Source organism: Lolium rigidum, chromosome 2 (assembly GCF_022539505.1).
Source record: "Lolium rigidum isolate FL_2022 chromosome 2, APGP_CSIRO_Lrig_0.1, whole genome shotgun sequence".
In the NCBI taxonomy this organism is placed as follows: domain Eukaryota; kingdom Viridiplantae; phylum Streptophyta; class Magnoliopsida; order Poales; family Poaceae; genus Lolium; species Lolium rigidum.
In genome coordinates, this window is record NC_061509.1 from 66,239,457 (window position 1) to 66,257,485 (window position 18,029).

General features: G+C 42.1%; 1 protein-coding gene across 2 annotated transcripts; it reads left to right on the forward strand.

Moving 5' to 3' along the window:
- Positions 1–6,176: 6,176 nt before the first annotated feature.
- LOC124691866 lies at positions 6,177–18,020 on the forward strand. 2 transcript variants are annotated; one of them, XM_047225146.1, is made up of 24 exons: positions 6,177–6,596; positions 6,985–7,046; positions 7,128–7,173; positions 7,537–7,624; positions 7,712–7,881; positions 8,306–8,745; positions 8,848–9,139; positions 9,355–9,471; positions 9,609–9,689; positions 9,787–9,903; positions 10,361–10,450; positions 10,529–10,621; positions 10,685–10,741; positions 10,824–10,892; positions 10,973–11,053; positions 11,718–11,804; positions 11,892–11,981; positions 12,063–12,143; positions 15,773–15,853; positions 15,951–16,049; positions 16,126–16,188; positions 16,271–16,315; positions 16,395–16,460; positions 17,872–18,020. In XM_047225146.1, exons 1-24 carry the CDS (start codon positions 6,357–6,359, stop codon positions 17,935–17,937), a joined length of 2,721 nt encoding a protein of 906 aa, XP_047081102.1. In that variant the 5' UTR covers positions 6,177–6,356; the 3' UTR covers positions 17,938–18,020. The 2 variants fall into 2 exon arrangements, with proteins under 2 accessions (XP_047081102.1, XP_047081103.1); XM_047225147.1 differs by lacking the exon at positions 9,787–9,903.
- The last annotated feature ends 9 nt before the right edge of the window (positions 18,021–18,029 follow it).

The following is an 18,029-nucleotide window of genomic DNA, read 5'->3' on the forward strand; positions in this document are numbered from 1 at the left end:
CCGCCACCGACCCCACCGCAGTACGCGCCGCCACCTCCGCAGTACGCACAGCCGGCGGAGGTGCCTTCTTTGGCGCAGCAGGTGTGGGTGCCCCCGCCCTTCATCAACCTTGCCTCCAACGACGACGAGGAGCACTAGTTTAGATTTTGTTTTTAATCTATGTAAATTATGTTGTTTCAATGAAATTTCTATCAAATTTTCGCGCTTTTTTAACACTTCACGCCATTTTTCTCTCCACTGCGACGTGGGCCAACTAGCCAGTGTAGACCGAATGGGTCGCGCCGTTGAATGCTCTGTCCGGGCAGGCCGGACAGCACGGCGCATCCTGTTCGTGGGCTAACCAAAACGGATAGAAACGGACCGTTTGAATCGCCGGTTTGGGTCAACCCACTGGAGATGCCCTTACGTCCGACGAACATGACGTCGTCGGTGGCCAAGGCAAAGTGCGCCCTCACCCAACAGGAGCTCGTCGATGCGGTGCCCGTGAGGCAAATAGACAGGTCCCTGCCCGTGCAGCGGCGACCTTCGATGCGCGACTCGGCCCTCCCCGACCTTCCTCGCAGTGTTGTGTCCCCCTCTCAGTGTTGTTGTTGATGCTCCTCCTTAGTCCTCACAAGCCGACGTGCCAACCAATGTATAAGTCGCACCTGCCGACGTGGCTTCCTCTGCCATGCGTCACACCTTCGCTGCAATGATGTTTTACCACGGTGTGGTGCCGGTCTCGGCCCCCGCGAGCCTAGACAGGCTACCTAGAAGTCCGCCTTGCTCGGATTGGTCTTCCATGCCGACGAAATAAGGTGTGGGGCCCGTAATCGGCAGATCGACACCTATGTGTTCCTTCGACACGTGTTCCTGCTCTGTCCATCTTTGTCGTCGACCATGGTGTTGCATCGGTGCTCTCGTGACTCCTCCGGCTAGACGAGCATGTGCTGCTAGGTCGAGAATGGAACACGGGACGGGGAGGCGAGGCCGTGCTGGTGTGGTTAGGCAGGGGTGCTCCGGCGTGTCCTAATCCTACAGTGGCATTGCCGGATTTGGGACTTGAGGCAAGAACGAAGGGAACCAATCCTTCTCAACAGGTTGGGTGTTCTTCGGAAACAAGAGATCTTTAGGTGGTTTCCTGTTAAAACTATAGCCGGTTGGGATAGTTCTGCCACTACCATAAGGGTCCCATGCAGCCACATCACCAAATACGTAGCTGGACCATCTGCGGTGATGGTATGTGAACCTGCAGTGCGTCTTTGATGACCGTAAATTGAGCTTTCCTGAATACAGTGACTAAAGTGATTTGTACGCACAAGTTCGATGATTTCTCATGCATTTTACTCTAAAATCCATGATTGAGATATTCACGTCGTTCATTCTGGTATTTTGCAATTGATCGCATTATATGGTTCATGGAAATTAAGTACTTACTAAATGTAGAAAAATAACATAGGGAAATAAGGAAATGATACAATATTAGATTTCTTATTGGACAATGCTAGCCATCAGCCGGCTGATATGGGAGAAATATTAACCGGCTTCACCACCCTCTGATCTAGGAGGAAAAATCATGGGCGTTGTGCGATCACAACAAAAAAACTAGAGCGCAACATTTTCAATGTGTATGTACCATTGATTGAAATATTTTTCCTATGGTGCGTAAAAGTTGCAGAAGAGGTTGTGACATTTTGGACCCAAAATGGCTTTTTTGTTTGGATTAGCAATTCCCTACTTTTTAATCACAACAATGTAGCAGAAAAGAACATATGCAAAAAATGCCAATTTATTTGCAACAAAACTAAACAAGCAAAAATCCAGTGTACCCAGGGAGCGCATCTGATCACATTCTAGGAAAAAGGCAGTGCTCTACAAATCTGAAGGCAGGGCAACTTATGCACTCAATACAACCTTTTTTTTTGTTGAAACATATAAATGTGGGATCTAGCTGTGAAGAGCTTGACGTGACTAGTAGGAAGATGGATCATGGTTTAGACATCTGTTGTTGAAATTGAACAACAAATGATTAGGGGGTGTTCAAGTGACGTGGTTAAGTAGCGATGATTTATATTTGTTAGTATACTGTAGTTGGCACAATGATGTTTTTTAGTAGGTTGTACTACCCGGGCCCAAAAGCTTCGCGGGAGCGAAGTCAAGGTCCCACACAAAGTTGGTCCGGATTAAACAAGTTTTTTTTGGATTCAAAACTAGAGTCCAAGTGAAGCTCTAGTCCTCTCCCCTTCTTTTGTGCCGACTGACGAGAGAGAGCTACAACATCTAGCCGTGAGGGCTTGTCCGTTGTCCTTTTCTTTTGTGAGCTGGACATAGTTAATAACATGCAACACACACTCGGATTGTGATTTAGTCAGCATGGCCTTGTACGTTTTTTGAAAATAATAAACTTGCGTATAAATGTCTGCCGTGTAGCTTGATCATCCTGGAAAGAAAAAACAAGAAAAATATTCAGTTAAATATGACATTTTTTTTAAACTTCACGAATTAAAGTGAAGACATGGGTATGGATATGTGTGTTGCAAAACGTTTTCATCATTAGACCATGAAACCTATTTAGGTGGCTCCAGCAATATAAATCGCTGAAAGATAAATATTCAAAATATATGTTTATATTACAGATTATGTGACACATTTATTTGGCACAGTAAAAAACTTGCTAAAAAAGAAATAAGATTAAAAAATATTATATATTACAAGACGTGCATGTGAACGCTTACTGGTTGCGTCAAGTGTCCGGCCGAGTTCCCGGCAGCGCCGCCACCACCTCCTTTTCTTGAGGGAACACACACTCTTTATTAATTCATCATAATGTTTGTACAATCAGCATCGATGCTGTGACTAAGAAAAGCGGGACAGACTAACCACTCCTCTGCCATGTTATCACAAGCATAGCGAGCACACTCAGCAAAACTGAAATACAAAAAGCTCAAAAGAAGATTACTAACTCGCTTAAAAATTGGAGCGATCAGAGAGCGCTGACTCTTCCTCTCCTTCCAAAGGCGCGTCAGCTCCTCCCAATCTGACTCGCACGTGATTCTTGTAAAACCCCTTCGCTTGGCGAAGCTAACCACATCCCTGAAAGCCAAAGCTTCAACGGATATTGCATCCACAATATCTTGGTAGGTTTGACACCAAGCACCCCTGAAACCAGCCTCATCTCTCGCCACACCACCTACAGCAGCAAAGCCTGCTCGCTTCTAACAGCTCCATTCAGAATTGAGTTTAATCGCTCCTGGCGCTGGTCCATGCCAGGTACATGGTGGCCGGCTAACATTCTCCTTCATTTCCTTCTTATTCTCGACATAGCCCATTGTTTCAGAAATAGCTTCAACAATTTTACTAGGGACACACCCCATATCATCCTGTGTCCATCGGTTTCTTGAATCCCAAATGGCTGACATGATCGAGATCACTCTTCTCGCTCCCTCTGATTAAACATGGGATCACATAAAATGTCCATCATCCATGTATCAGGATGCAACCTTGGTACCTTCAGATGCAAGATTTCTTAGGTAGCCGTCCGAAATTGAGTCGCATTCCCACATTCCATCATTGCACGAAATAAAGTCTCCGGAGCTGTTTTACAAACTGAACAAGCACTATTCACCTAACATGCTGCCTAGTGAGGTTGCGTAATCAGGCACAATACCTTTGAGAATCGTCCACCAAAAAACTTGTGCTCTCGGTAGAACATGCAACTTCCATAATCTCTTCCATTTATCCTCCTCCCCCGAGTAACCACCAACATTATCATTGACTGCCCTCAGACCTTCTTTCTCTCGGTTATTGAACATTATAGACACGTTGGATATTAAAGCAGAATCAGTGCCATTATCTTTTATGGAACGCACTTTAAAACAAGCTAATGAAAATTTAAATAAGCTCCGAAGAGAGGAAGAGATTAAGTGGGTGCAAAGGGCTAAAGTAAAATATATCTAGGAAGGGGGCGATAATACCAAATATTTCTACCTCATAGCAAATGGCAAGCATAGAATAAAGAAAATTTATCAACTTGAGCAAGATGAGGGTACCATTGTCGGGGATGATAATCTAAGAGTTTATATTTCTGAGTATTATAAAAAATTATTCGGTGATCTAAAACCTAGTTCTGTTTCCTTGGATGAAGGTAGAATTGTAGATATTCCGCAATTGTCGGCGGATGAGAATGCAAGGTTAATTGCGAACTCCTCAATGGAGGAGGTTCACGACGCTATTTTTCAAATGGAACATAATAAATCACCTAGACCAGATGGTTTCCCTGCAGAGTTTTACCAACATTTTTGGGGGGTTATTAAATTTGATCTGATGGCTTTATTTGAAAGCTTTCAGAAGGGGGAGTTGTCGTTGTATAAACTCAATTTTGGGTTGATCACTTTGCTTCCTAAAAAGGAAAATGCAACATATATACAACAATATAGGCCTATATGCGTGCTTAATGTGAGTTTTAATTTTTTACTAAAGTGGCGACAAATCAAATTTCTGTAGCACAAAAAGTGATTAGACCAACACAGACGGCTTTTATCCCTGGAAGACATATTCTAGAAGGAGTAGTTGTTCTTCATGAGACAATTCATGAGATGCATAGGAAGAAACTTGATGGGGTGCTTTTTAAAATTGACTTTGAAAAGGCGCATGATAAGGTTAAATGGCCTTTTCTGCAGCAAGTTCTGCGGATGATAATCTGGGCCGGGTTTGCGTGGCCACGGACGCGAAAGGCTGGTCACTCGCGTCCGCCCCTTGTCCGCCCCTAGCCCGCGTGTCATAGATATAAACATTTTTTTCATTAAAAAGAACCCATTACAAATTTTTTTTTAGCTACTACTTCTATCCTAATACGTACGGGGCCGGCGGCTCCTCGCCGGCTCGCCGTCGGGGCCGTGGATTTCACTCGACGCGGGCGGCCTGTACGCGTGAGGATTCCACTCCAGCTTACGAGCTGGGTGGCGCGGCGGCGGCGGTTTCGGCGGAGGCCTTCATCCTCCTCCTTTCCGTCCGCGCACCTCGGGCGCGCTCGCGCTCCGCCTCCTGCGGCGGAACCATCCGCTTCCCGCATAGCTCAAGCTCCTACAGGGCGGCGCGTTCCACAGCGGTGCGTGCCTCCAGGCGGACGCGGCCGGCGGCCTGGGCCTCGTGGTTCTCCTGCCGCCGGCGCATGCGCTCTTACCGGCCGCGCTCCGCCGACGCAGCAGCCTCCCGGGCGCGCCGTTCGGGCGAGGGCATCTGGATGAGGTGACGGGCTGCTCGCATAGCGAGCAACTTGTTCTTCTGGCCGAGGAGGTCGCCTAATCGGCGGCGGCCGGCCCGGCAGGTGGCTTCGTGCTCCTTCGTCACGCGTGTGAGGTCGGCGAGACGCTCCTCGATGGCGGCGTTGATATTCGCCAGCGCGAGGTCCTCCTCGTCGACGGGCTCCTCCGCGGCGGTCGCCCCCTCCTCCGCGGCCTCGTACCAGCCGTCCGCGTTCTCGTGCCAGCCGTCCGCGGCCGCCTCCACCATCTCCGTGTCGCCTGCCTTCTTTGCCGCCGCCTCGGCAGCGACGCAGAGCGCCTCGTCGTTGGCGACCCACTGCGAGTCCGCGCGCTCCTCCTCCTCCGTCCGCGGGAACCTGGCCCGGCGGCGAGGAGAGCTTGGCCCACGTGGCTCGCAGGGGTGCGCGGCATGGCGCCGGAGAAGGTGGAGGGGGAGAGGAAGGTGATGCGGTCTGTGTGAGACCGCCGCTGTCTTCTATAGCCGGCGGCCTGGCGGGAAACTTGGGCGCGAGCGCGCGCCAATGGCCTTTTCGCGCGCGGGAACTTTCCCGCGCGTTCCACCGCCCACCATGGCTGTCCCGTCGAGGCCTGCCATGGCGCAGCGCTGCGCAAGGAAGACGAACCACGTGACGTCTCTTTGGGTCGCCGCGTTGGGTGCCGCGTGCGACCCAAACGGACACACGGATGCGGACCGCTGTCCGCGTGTCCGTGCGACCACCTAAACGGCCCAAAATGGACGGCCCAACGCATCCGTTTGAGTCGCTCGGTTGGAGATGCCCTTAATTCACATTGCCTACTTAAAACTCCCCCAACAAAGACTCCAGCGTATCGCCCCCTCCGTTTTCCCCCGAGCGAGAGGAGCCGGGCCAGGGCGTCGCAGAGCCAGAGCGGGCGAAGCCGGTGCGCCGTCCTCCGTTGCCCCAGCGGCCAGCGCCGCCGTCTCTCTCGCTCTCCACTTCGTCCCAAATCCTTAATTACACTCTCGTTACCTTTTCCCCTTGTACCTCGAACCCTAGATTGGACCTCCTCCCGAAGCAGCAGCAGCAGTCGCCGTTCCCCTAGATTGGACCTCTCGACGACTGTCTCGTTGTCCGCAACGACGACCTGCTCGTCATGTTTGCCGTCGATAATTTAGAGCTCAAGGCGCAGCGGGAGCAGAAGGAGGCGGAAGGCCGGAAGACCGCGTCGCAGGAGGAAGCCGTGAAAAAGGCGGCACCATCGGGGACAAAGGAAAAATTGCGCTTCTGTACCCCCAGCGCTCCTCTTCCACGACCGCAGGACAAGCCATTCGAGCATGCCTTGCTTGAGAAGAGCCCTCATGCTGGTGCGCCTGCCCGTCCCACACACCCACTGGTTAGTAATTTCTGCACATGTCTGTGTTAATCTCACATCATCGCCCATTGTTTCTGATGATTGTGCTTTTAAATTTGTAATACAAATTATGGATGGAAGGTGTCAAAGGAGCAACTATCCTACTGTGAATGAATCATATAGAGAATTTGAAGCCTTAGGAAGATTGGCAAGCACTGCACGTAGATTGCAAGTTTATGAACAAAGCATTAGAAAGGTTGGCAAGCATTGCACGTAAGCATTGCCAAGTTGTATGAATGTTTGAAAGTAGAGAGCCTACAACTAGTTTATACATGACCATTAGAATGGTTTAGGCTAGGGGAGTTGACTAGATGTGATGCGAAATTGTATCACTGAAACTGGCAGGCGTGACATGTCTGTCTCATTCCAGGAAAAACTCCCTGTGGAGCAACTATTTGACAGGCGTGTTCTTGAAAGTCTGCCATTCCATAGGTTTGTATTTCTATTGGCTAACCAATGTATTTGTATTTAAAACTTATTCAAGCAATGCAATTCCATTTTTATGTATTTCAGGCTAAAAGCACATGAATTGAGCGCAAGGCAGCTGTCAGTTCTTGCTGTAAGTATCTTCTTTCCCTGTTTGAAGTGTTTGCAGTTCTTCATGATACTGGCATGTTGACCCTCGATAAGTTTTCTGCACTTCGACGCATACTCATGACATTCTGCTGAAATGAACATGGTGTTAGCTAGTGCCTGTAGATGCCTTGTTATTTTCTACTTTGCTGCTTATAACTCTATATAGATACCCCACCTTAGTGAAAAAACATATCTCAATTTTATTTAAGAAATTATTCTATTTTGTATTTTATGCCTTTGCTTAGCTAATAGCCAGTGCTATACTGCCAGTTAGGACTATCTAATTCCTAGTTAGATGCTGAAATGAAAGCGCTTTCTACCATGACTCAGTTATTTTCAATCACAGGGTCTGTACCAATGGAGAGATAGTGTCGCTCGTGCTGAGGATGAGTGCACTTCTTATATATTACCCGACAAGACTCTACTTGAGATAGGTATTGCTATTTTGCTTATTTCTGTACATATTTTACTTAGCGCATGAGTTAGCTTGACTAATGTAATCCCCCAATTTTGGTTTATAGCAAAGCAGACTCCTGTGACCGCTAGGAGGTTAAGAAGAACAGTGGTATCAGAAAATAAATTTCTTGAGCACCACCTCGGCCATGTCATTACTATCGTCAGGAATGCTGTTGCAAATTCTGATGCTTTTGAAAATATAGCTCAGCAACTACAGAACAAAAGGCTGGAAGAGGTAGTTTTCCTGATTTCACCTAAAAATAATGTTACGTAACTCCTGCTCTGAGGTTACTAAAAAATTCCAGGAATCAGGACCCCTTTTTGTACTGATGTATTTCTGCTGTGTAGCTAACGGTGGCAGATGCAAAGAGCAGTCTGATTACTGATGTTGATGCTGATAATAATGGAAGTAATTCTCATTCGAGTGATAAACCTGCTGTAGTTCCAGGATTTTCAAATAAGAAGGTATTGCATGTTTCTGCTTTGTCTCCCTTTTTTTCTTGCATAAGTGAAGATCTTGTAATATTATATTTATGAATACATGATTGATTAAAATTAATTTACTACTTGCCTTTGAAATTGTTGTGGATGCACCCATACTCTTCCCTAAAAAATATTTGCATGTAAGTTAATTATTAATTATGAATGTTGCGTTCCAGGGACACGTATCAAAAGCCCCCTTCTTTACTCTTATAGTTGATGGATCTTTAGATTATTCAGCTATATGCGGTACTCTCAAGAAGGTTCTGAAATGGATGGGATTTGATCAGCTCACTGTGCTTATCATGTATAAAATTATACCACTTATTGAAAGTTGTTCTGAAGAACTTTGGCCAGAGTTGGTTGATGATATTCTAGATCCGATCTTCAGCTACTTTCGCACCAATCTTCATAAGTCATGGCGCCTATTTTTGCACAACGGTTCAGTGCAAATTCCTGATAAAACTCCTGACATTTCCTTGTCAAAAGAAGGTGCTTATAAATTTGGATCGAGTCTTATTATCCAATTGACCCGTGCAGCATCAGAATTGCTTGCTGTAATAGCATCTCCAAAGTCAAATGGATGTTCAGAGTTAGTTTGTTCAAGGTCTCTTGTTGGGTAATACTACTAAACTTAACTGTTTATATTTCTGTTAAAGTATTTGGGTAGTTGATGGGCTTTTATTTGTGTATTATTTCAAATATGTTGTTTCACTTGTAGGTATGTTCTATGCCGTAGTGTCCCTAGGCTTCCAGTACTGAGTTTAATCTACTACATGTTTGGAGAATGGAAGGATGATGAAGCAAAGATGACGTCAGTTTCATTTTGTTATGAAGTCATACAAGTTGCTACTGCTGCACATCTTGATGATGCGTTATCTTTTATCAAAGATGATGTGATTCCTCTTCTCATTCGGTGTTTAGCTTTCAAGTCAAGTTTGAAAAGCACTCAACTTGATGTTCTTAAAGAGCTTTGTCGTGAGGCATTTTGTTGTGTTCAAAATCCAAGTCAGGTAATTAATCAGTACAATTTAAGTTCGTGTTTTATGTTTATATCTTCCCTTTTGTAGCAATGATGTATCAAATATGAATGTTTGTTCGATTGGATAACATTTTTCTGAGATTTATCGGGGAAAGAAAATATAGGAATCACCAGAAGAGATATTTAAATTTTAGGATTTATTGGGAAAGGAAACAGAGGAACACTGAAGAAATCTTCAAATTTCAGGGTTTAATGAGTGAAGAAAAACACAATGAAACCATTGACAAAGTCTTTGAAAGTTGGTTGACAGAGCAAATTTCTCATTGTACAAACGCACCATCGCATGAAGTCTCGATTTGGAAGGTATATTGCCTCTCGCTCTCGTTTGATGTTGATATGTTTCTCATTCCTCCTCACTTGATATTAATTCTCTACGTACTTTACATAGCATGAAATGATTTCTCTTTTTATCAGTTTTCCTTATTTTGCGCTCACATCAGGTTGAAGAAGAGTTTAGGGAATATATTGCAGCTTATGTCGACATGTTGCATCAAGTGAATGAAATGGAGGACTGCCTGGAGGTAAATTCTTTATTGATTCAATACTTCACCCCTAAATTTCCATATAGTAATCTGAGATTCGCAAAACGTATTTATATGATCGTTTGTTTACTTACAGTGTGATTATTCTTCTCCGTTGGATCTCTTTGATAAATTAAAACCTGATTTTAAATCCAAATATGGTATTGATAGCGCCGCTCATGATTACGTCTGGACCATGTTAGATATTTTGTCGGTAAGTTTATTAACATTACTATCGGTGCTACTTTTATTCTGTACCCAACACTGTTATTTTTTACCATGCATATATGACAGTGGAATGGGCCACCATGATATGTGGCACGTGATTTCAGTATGTAAATTTTAACTGGGTTTCAGTATAATTCCGAGTAGTATACTGTGTGAAAACTAAGAGCTCCAATGAATTTTATTATGTATATTAAAAAATGTTAAACAAGTATAAGTAATATCATCTAAGTTGTGTGGATGTACTATCAGAAGAAAATACTCCCTCTGATTCTAATTAATTGATTCCACTTTGTCTAGATACGGATGTATGTAGATGCGTTTGTTGACTCGATACATCTGTATCTAGACAAAGTTGAATCAATTAATTTGGATCGGAGGAAGTACATTTTTTCACATATATCAATATGTTGCCTAATGATTATTTTATTTTGTTACCCCTGAAGCGGAAAATGTCTGTAAAGCATTGGCAGAGACGGAATGAACAAATGTTTCAATTTTTTTGTGGACTCTTCGATTTTAAACCTTATCTTCAGGTAATTGTTCCATTTTTTTATCTTTAAAATGAGTTAAAAGTGTTACAAGGTGAGTTAAGATATGTGTAAAACATGCAGCATTCAAGTTATGACGACAGTATGGTGGAACATGTGAGAAATTTAGAGGGATATCCTGGTCTTGCTGATTTTCTTAGGGTATCTGCTCTTGAGGTGAGAATTTTCGTACTCTGATGCATATTATTGAGGATTACTCTAATCACTCTCCTTCCTCAGGAGTTCTGTGAAATGTTGCTGTTGTGGGAGCCTCAGTTCCATCCTATGATCCGTAAGGTGGGTAACATGAGGAAACTTTTAGAGCTAATGTTGCTATGTTCTTCGTCAATTTCTAATTAAATTCTAATTGATTACACAGGGCCACGAACATGTGCTTAGGGAAATACTTCATCATTCGACTTATCTGGAAAAGATAACTTATCTGCAGGTATGCCCCCCCCCCCTCCCCCGCGGTGTGTTCACAGTTTGTGAAATATATACTTATCATATGAGTTTTCCTCTTTTCAGCCATTGCAACCAGATATAGGAGATTTTCCGGTGCATTTGGTAACTTACGCAAGAAATTATATTGACAACATGAACAAAACGGTATACAATCACTCCTTTCTAAAGCCCTCGTCATCCCACACACATGCGTGCGCTACAGAACTATTTTTCTTAGTGCCTGTTTTATATGGCAATTAAATTATTTGTTACCTTTTATTGTAATTACTTGAGCAAAGTCTTCGTTCTGCATTTAGTGCATTATTTCATATGCAACATTTTATTAGATGGTCAACTGGAATATATTTATTAGTGTACATGATTGAGAGGAAACTACGAAAAGAGAAAAGAAAACAGATGCAACATATCTGACCTTTTGGAACTTACAGCATACAGAAGAGCTTTTTTGTTACCTTCTGTAATGTATTTGTGTGAACCTTTCTTTACCCATCTCACTAGTAAGATTTCTAACCTAACATAATTCTGTAACCTCTTCCTTCCAAAATACTGCTTGACAGATACATGTTTTTTTTTTGGACCAATATTTAAGACTTCTAACCTGACATAATTATGTAACCTCTTCCTTACAAAATACAGCTTGGCAGATACATGTTTTCTTTTGGCCAATATTTAACAGGATTGTTGTTGCCAAAACAAAGTGGTCTGTTGTTTTTTCAAACTCAGGCTTTCATTATTTTCACAAGAAAAATTCCAATATATTACTGCTCTGGCTACATTTAGTATATCACAAAATTATTTCTCTTTTCAGTATCATGTTGCAAAAGAACAAGCAAGATTGCATGAAAAGTTTGATGCACATTTGGCTTCAGGTGCGTTAGATCAGCATATCTACAAGGTTAGTTCTTCAATTGTTGCAACAATGCCCTATTTATATGTGCCTGCATACATATTGCCTCATTAACTTGTATTTTGAGGTTCACAGGATGATGCACTGAATGCTGTTCTTGATGATAATCTCTTACCCACACAATTTTCAGTTCTGGATCATGATCTCATTAAGTTGTCTTTTAAGGTGCTCACTAATAGATTGACCTTATTTATGAATCATATTTTCATGGAAATGCATTCATCACATATTTCTATCTTGCTACAGCGAAGAGCTAAATTTATGGACATGCAATATCAACTAAATTCATATTACAAATGTGTTCAAGATGCTATTAATGACGAGCAGGTGCGCTTTCTATTTGTTCTACTTGTCCTTGAATTTGCTGTAGCTACTTGTAGTTTATGTTTATCGGGTTACTTGTGTTGCTGATTCTACATTGTTAGTCATATGGTATGAAGGTCATTTGCATGTAGTTTTAATGGAAAATCCTCTCTCTCTCTCTCTCTCTCTCTCTCTCTCTCTCTCTCTCTCTCTCTCATGTATCTACTGCAATAGCGCAATGCTATAAGGACACATCTGTTGCTGCATGCTTGCTCCCGTGTCAATGGTTTCTTCTAATTCAAGAGGCGGTGTGTTCTGAAGGTGGACAAACTACTTAAGGCATGGCACCAGTCTATAAACACTGTTTGACTAAATTTAGTCATGCCTCGAATCAGCTTCATAAATTACTATGAACCCTTAAATGGATTTTGGAAATTGCTAACAAAAAATGTCAGCAGTCTTGTCAATTGGTGCACAAAGAAATAATTGCCATGGGCTATTTGAGTGTGATGCTGCATAGGATCTTCAAATAGGAGATAGTAATTCTACATGAGAACATGTGAATAGTACCTATTAATTTGGTCAGCAATTCTACATATTTCCATCCAGAAATCATGCATGTGAACATAATCCTAACTAGAAGATCTGTGTATTTTAAATCTCAAGCATATGTGCTAACACCCATCCACATGAGCATCCACCTAACAGCAAGCATGCAACATTTCATTATCACAACAAGCTTGCAGATACATCATACATACATCCAAGAAGAATACATTTCGTTATCACAACAAGCTTGCAGATACATCATACATACATCCAAGAAGAATACAATAAACTCCAAACGAATGACAGGTGTCATTCTGATCTCAGTTGCAAACAACCGAAATTACATTGTCAATAATTGGATTGGACGCGCTATTTGACCCCCATGTCGCAGAATATTTATTCTGTATTCCACCCTGTTTCTTTCTTTGCAACAGTATACTCCCTCCGTCTCAATGGAGGTGGTGCCCTTGTTATGCGTGTCCAAACTTTGACCACTAATTTGATCAGTTAAATATTTGTCGATTGTTACAAAATATTGTATCATTAGAAAATTTATTCAAATACGAATTCAATGGTATAACATGCATATCATATATTTTATGTTTAGTTGGTCAAATCAATGGTCAAACTCAAATCTCGAAAAACGTGTGCGCCACCTAAAGTGGGACATAGGGAGTATAATTTTTTACATCATGTAAAATTTTTCTTACTTCGGAAATCAAGGAGAATATAATTATAGGCTTGACATATTTTTTTTTGTTTACGTGACGTACAAAATATACTACGCAAAATACATATTTTTATATCTTTTTACACAGTAATGACTCCTACACTGTATTTATGTCGATTTTTGTTGTTGTGAGTCAATATGAATGTAATTATATAAAAAACATAATTTAATGAATGTAATAACGTAAAAATATGCTGGGTGCAAAATAACTTCTCTGCACCCAAATAGCGGCTGTATTTGATTAGATTCCTCAAAAAGAAAAGAAATTAAGTTCCTTAAAAATAATATTGCCATTAGTTTCACCATCCAAAACAAAATTGGAGCCTCCTTACATACGGCCATGTGGTGCACCTCCCTGCCGTCCAAACACCATCCTTCTCAGCCATACAGGTTCTAACATAAGCAAGATTTGCAGAAAAAACAAGATAGGGATGCTACATCTGCTCTACGGGGTTCGCCTTGCTCCTGCTTGGTTTGACATCAGAGCGTTAGTTGCTAGCATGAGCGCTGGCCACGGGTGGACTGAAGCAGAGGAAACAGTCGGGGAGGCAGAAGACAAGTGGCTGGCGGCGGCTGCAGCGTAGGGGGGTTGTTGGAGTTGATGTGCTGAACGGCGACGCCCACGTTTAGATACAGGGATGGTGGTGGTGGGTACACATAGCCAGTCCTCTCTGCTGAATGTCCAATGAAGAGAAACCGGGAGGCAGATGTGTCGTCTTGGGAGGACGTGTTTGTGCCTGCAGCTAGGTTTGGACTTTGGAAAATTCAATGGGTTATGTGCAAATTGGAATGGTCGCAAGAAGTGCTTGTTTTTTATAGACGTGCAGAGGAGGGACCATTTCCGGCTTGGAAAATCAGGAAGGGATTGGTGTGAGGAGATAATGTACTACCACCACAATCACCAACTCCCATTCAATAGTCAAGAAGATTTATCTGCTGCGTGTAGGAGCCAGAAAATTGAAGTACTATATTATACCCAACGTTCCAAGATTGAAAAGCAATTAGATAAATTAAATGATGTTTGTATGACACAAAAATGAAATCCACCTACCACCACCATCACCAACTCCCATTCAATAGTCAAGAAGATTAATCTGTTGCGTGTACGTAGGAGTCGCTAAATCGAAGTACTATATTATACCTAATCTTCCAAGATTCAAGAGCAATCAGATTAATTAAATGTTATTTGTGTGACACAGAAGTGAAATCATTGGATTGGTATCCAGAACCATCTTTACTTCTGACCTGTGCTTAATTTTCCTTGGAAGATGTTACCTTCAGTACAGTAGGCATTTTACTTCTAATGAGCCAAATCTACTGCTTGACTATACAAGCCGATTCATACGGGCGTGCCGATCTTGTAGACTAGTTATTATCTAGACATTCTTCTGAAGAACATATGCTATTTACCTGCCACACAACAGTTAGTAATGGCTTTGAAAAAGGTTCAAATTTTATGGAATTATGTTATGGGCAGTCAAGCTGTATATGGAATATTAAAATCTTGTAGGATTTAGATTACATGAAACTTTTCTTTGGAAACTCCACTAGATAAAAGGTTCATGCAGACTTTTGATACTGTATGTGTTCTTTTAATTAGTGCCCCAAGAAAACTGCAGTGGTGTGCGGCGACTCTGACATGATTTTTCTTATTTATCTCTTGATTTAATGCCGTGTTTTATTAGTTTTCCGTTCCCTTAGTTTGACTAAATCGCCTCCCAAACCAACGGCAGTCTTCAGCGATTTTGAACCCTGATCTTGATTGCTCAATCGGGATCCAGGTTAATGGTGGGTTGGAGTGAATCCAGTAATTATGGTTTGTACGCATGGGCAGGCTTCTGCCATTGGTCATGTGTGGCTGTGTATGAATTGATTTCATTTTGCTTTGCTTGAAATCTGCATAATGTCACCTTAAAACAAATTAGTAACCAAACATCATCTGAAAGTGTTTTCATCTTACACGTGACTGGAGGCTAAAATGGTTCACAATTCAGTTTTTTATGGACTTGATTAGTTTGATAATACGTGAGCTGCTCTTAGATAATATGAGAAGTGAGAAAACAATACAAGGACCTAGAGGGCAATCTATTGCACACCCTCTGCCCCAAAAATAACTTGCTCAACGTTTTCTGGAGATGTATCTACACACTAAAAACATGTAGACAGACTTAATCCACTTATTTTGGGAGGGAGGGAGTATTTTTCTACTTGTAAGTAGCTCAGAAAGGTATCTATTTGTTGTCATTTATTCTCCAGATTTAGCATCTGGAATCTTTGTTCCATCCAACTTGCATTGGCTTGTAACCTATGCAATCCAGTTATGCACTTGCATGCTTTTTCTTATCCATTTGATTGTGGATGCATCAACTTTCAGCTGAGAGTTGGACTTCAAAGTTTGATTGTTGAGCTGGGCGATAAAGGTTTTTTTTGCATTGCCGATGATGCTACCGATTCGGTACTTGTCCCATCAATGAACTCTTTATAGTTGCTAGTACAAATGCTCGACCTAGTTCTGTAACGTCTGCATTGTTGTTGTGTGCTTGATTTTGTAGGACAATGAATCTCACTTTTCAGAACTTGTGGCTGCATTCAAGAAGCAAGTTTTCACATCGTTTCAGCTTCCAGACTATTATGTTATTCGTGGAATTATGGTCTGATCTCTTGTGTCAACCCTTTTTGTGCTTCAAATAATTGGTGAACCTTAATTCAATATTCTATAAATGCCAGGATTATCGAGCAATGTCACTTATGATTAGCTCATGCAGCTCATGGCTCGATGCTTTTGAAGAGGTAGGACATTTAATCACTTGGATATTGTTTTATGTTTTATATTGGCTCTTTTAATTTTATCTTGATTATTTGTCCACCTTAGGTTGTCGGTGATGCTTATCGTAGGTGGATGCTTAAAAGTCACCTGGTACCGAGCTATGCCTTTTTTTCACAATTTAATTGCTAGCGGTGTACAAGTGTTGTTGATTTCTTTTGTATTCGATCAGTTTTGGATGGACACAAGATACTATAAGCACCACTACTATGATGTCATTCAACAACCATTCGAAAAGGTTAGATACTTCTGATATGCTACCCTGGTTACTAATTTCCTTAAATGTTCATAGATGCTGCATACCTTGTATTTCTATTATAGTAACTAATATAGAGAAGGTTCGTAATACTACTTAGCAGCTAGCAATGAAAGGTGATTTAGTATTTCAAAACATTATCGGACTTTACAAGGTATTTTTCTTTTGTAGCATACCCTCAATCCTTGTGGATTTCGTTTTGTGTGTATCCTCAGTTCTTACAGATACTATGATTTGACAAACCTCTTCACTGTGTGGAACTGAATTGGGAAGGCCTAAAGTAAGATACTTAACACATGGCACCCATTTGATACCCTAAAGCACCCGCCCCCTCCTCCCGGGCTTGACAATTTAAGGTGGTCGAAACAGATGAGTTCTGTTCATCTTTTCCATCGATGATGACGAGAGGTGACCTGGAAAAGCATCGACTTCTCAAGGGAGCATGTGGGTCAACATATTGCCGCTTGCCTGCCGGCGCTGTTCGTGAGGGGTAGCGCGAGTAGGGATTTTCCCTTTACAGAGTCTAGATACAATCCTACTACGACTAACAATTCCTTGCCTAACCCTGATTGGATTGACACATCTGCGGTCTAGGGCTGCGAGGCTCTATCTGGATTCAGGTCGATCCCCATGCCTATAGGGGATACCCTGTATAACTTGACCATGGTCCATTGCTGATGTTTAGTGCACATAGCAAACGTGCAGATAGGTCCATTATAGTCTCACTGTCGGTGAAGTCAGATGACAGCGAACATCCGATCATCACGATGATGAGCAGGATAGCAGCAGTGCGACGTTCTGACGTGACAGCATTGAGTACTGGAAAGAACAAACCCTTAGGAACGAGGAGTTGGACGATTGTTGGGTCAGGCACCCTAAGATGAGATGTATTCATGACTCTACCCCCAGTTTAGTTATTTTTGCCAGTTTTGTGGGCTAGCCAGCTTTGAACGAGTTGTGCAAGCATGGACCTGAATATTGATATGTCAGATTCATGAAACTTATGAACCTAATTGATGCATCCATGAAGTTTAGGGCTATTTACTCTAGAATAATTCAAGACAGGTTGGGCCAAACATAAGAACAGAAGACAGACGATTTACACATTTGAGAAAGTAATACCTGCAAATCCATCTTTAGATTCATTTGGTTGCCATGGTAGTGATGGACAACCATATTTCTTATCTAATGTTCTTGATAGCACTAAAAGATTTTACCATCGAATTGCTTTAGGTGATTACCTTTTTTAGAGACAGTATTATATTCTCAATTTGTAATACTCTGTAGTCTTTTTTGACATGCATTTTGTGCCATTATTTCCTACTTTGCTTTGTTGCAGCACTTCTGAAGTAAACCGTATTCTGACATTATGTATCCTTTTGTTTGCCATCAGATATGGAAGAAGGATCATAAAAAAAAAGACATGGAAGAAGGAATAACAGATTCAACCATGGAGTAGATTGGATGGACTAGGGTTGACAGTATGCTGCTACATTATCGTAGTTAGATTGAAGTGGCCTCTTTCCTTTAGGCAAGAAAACTGCAGAGTGT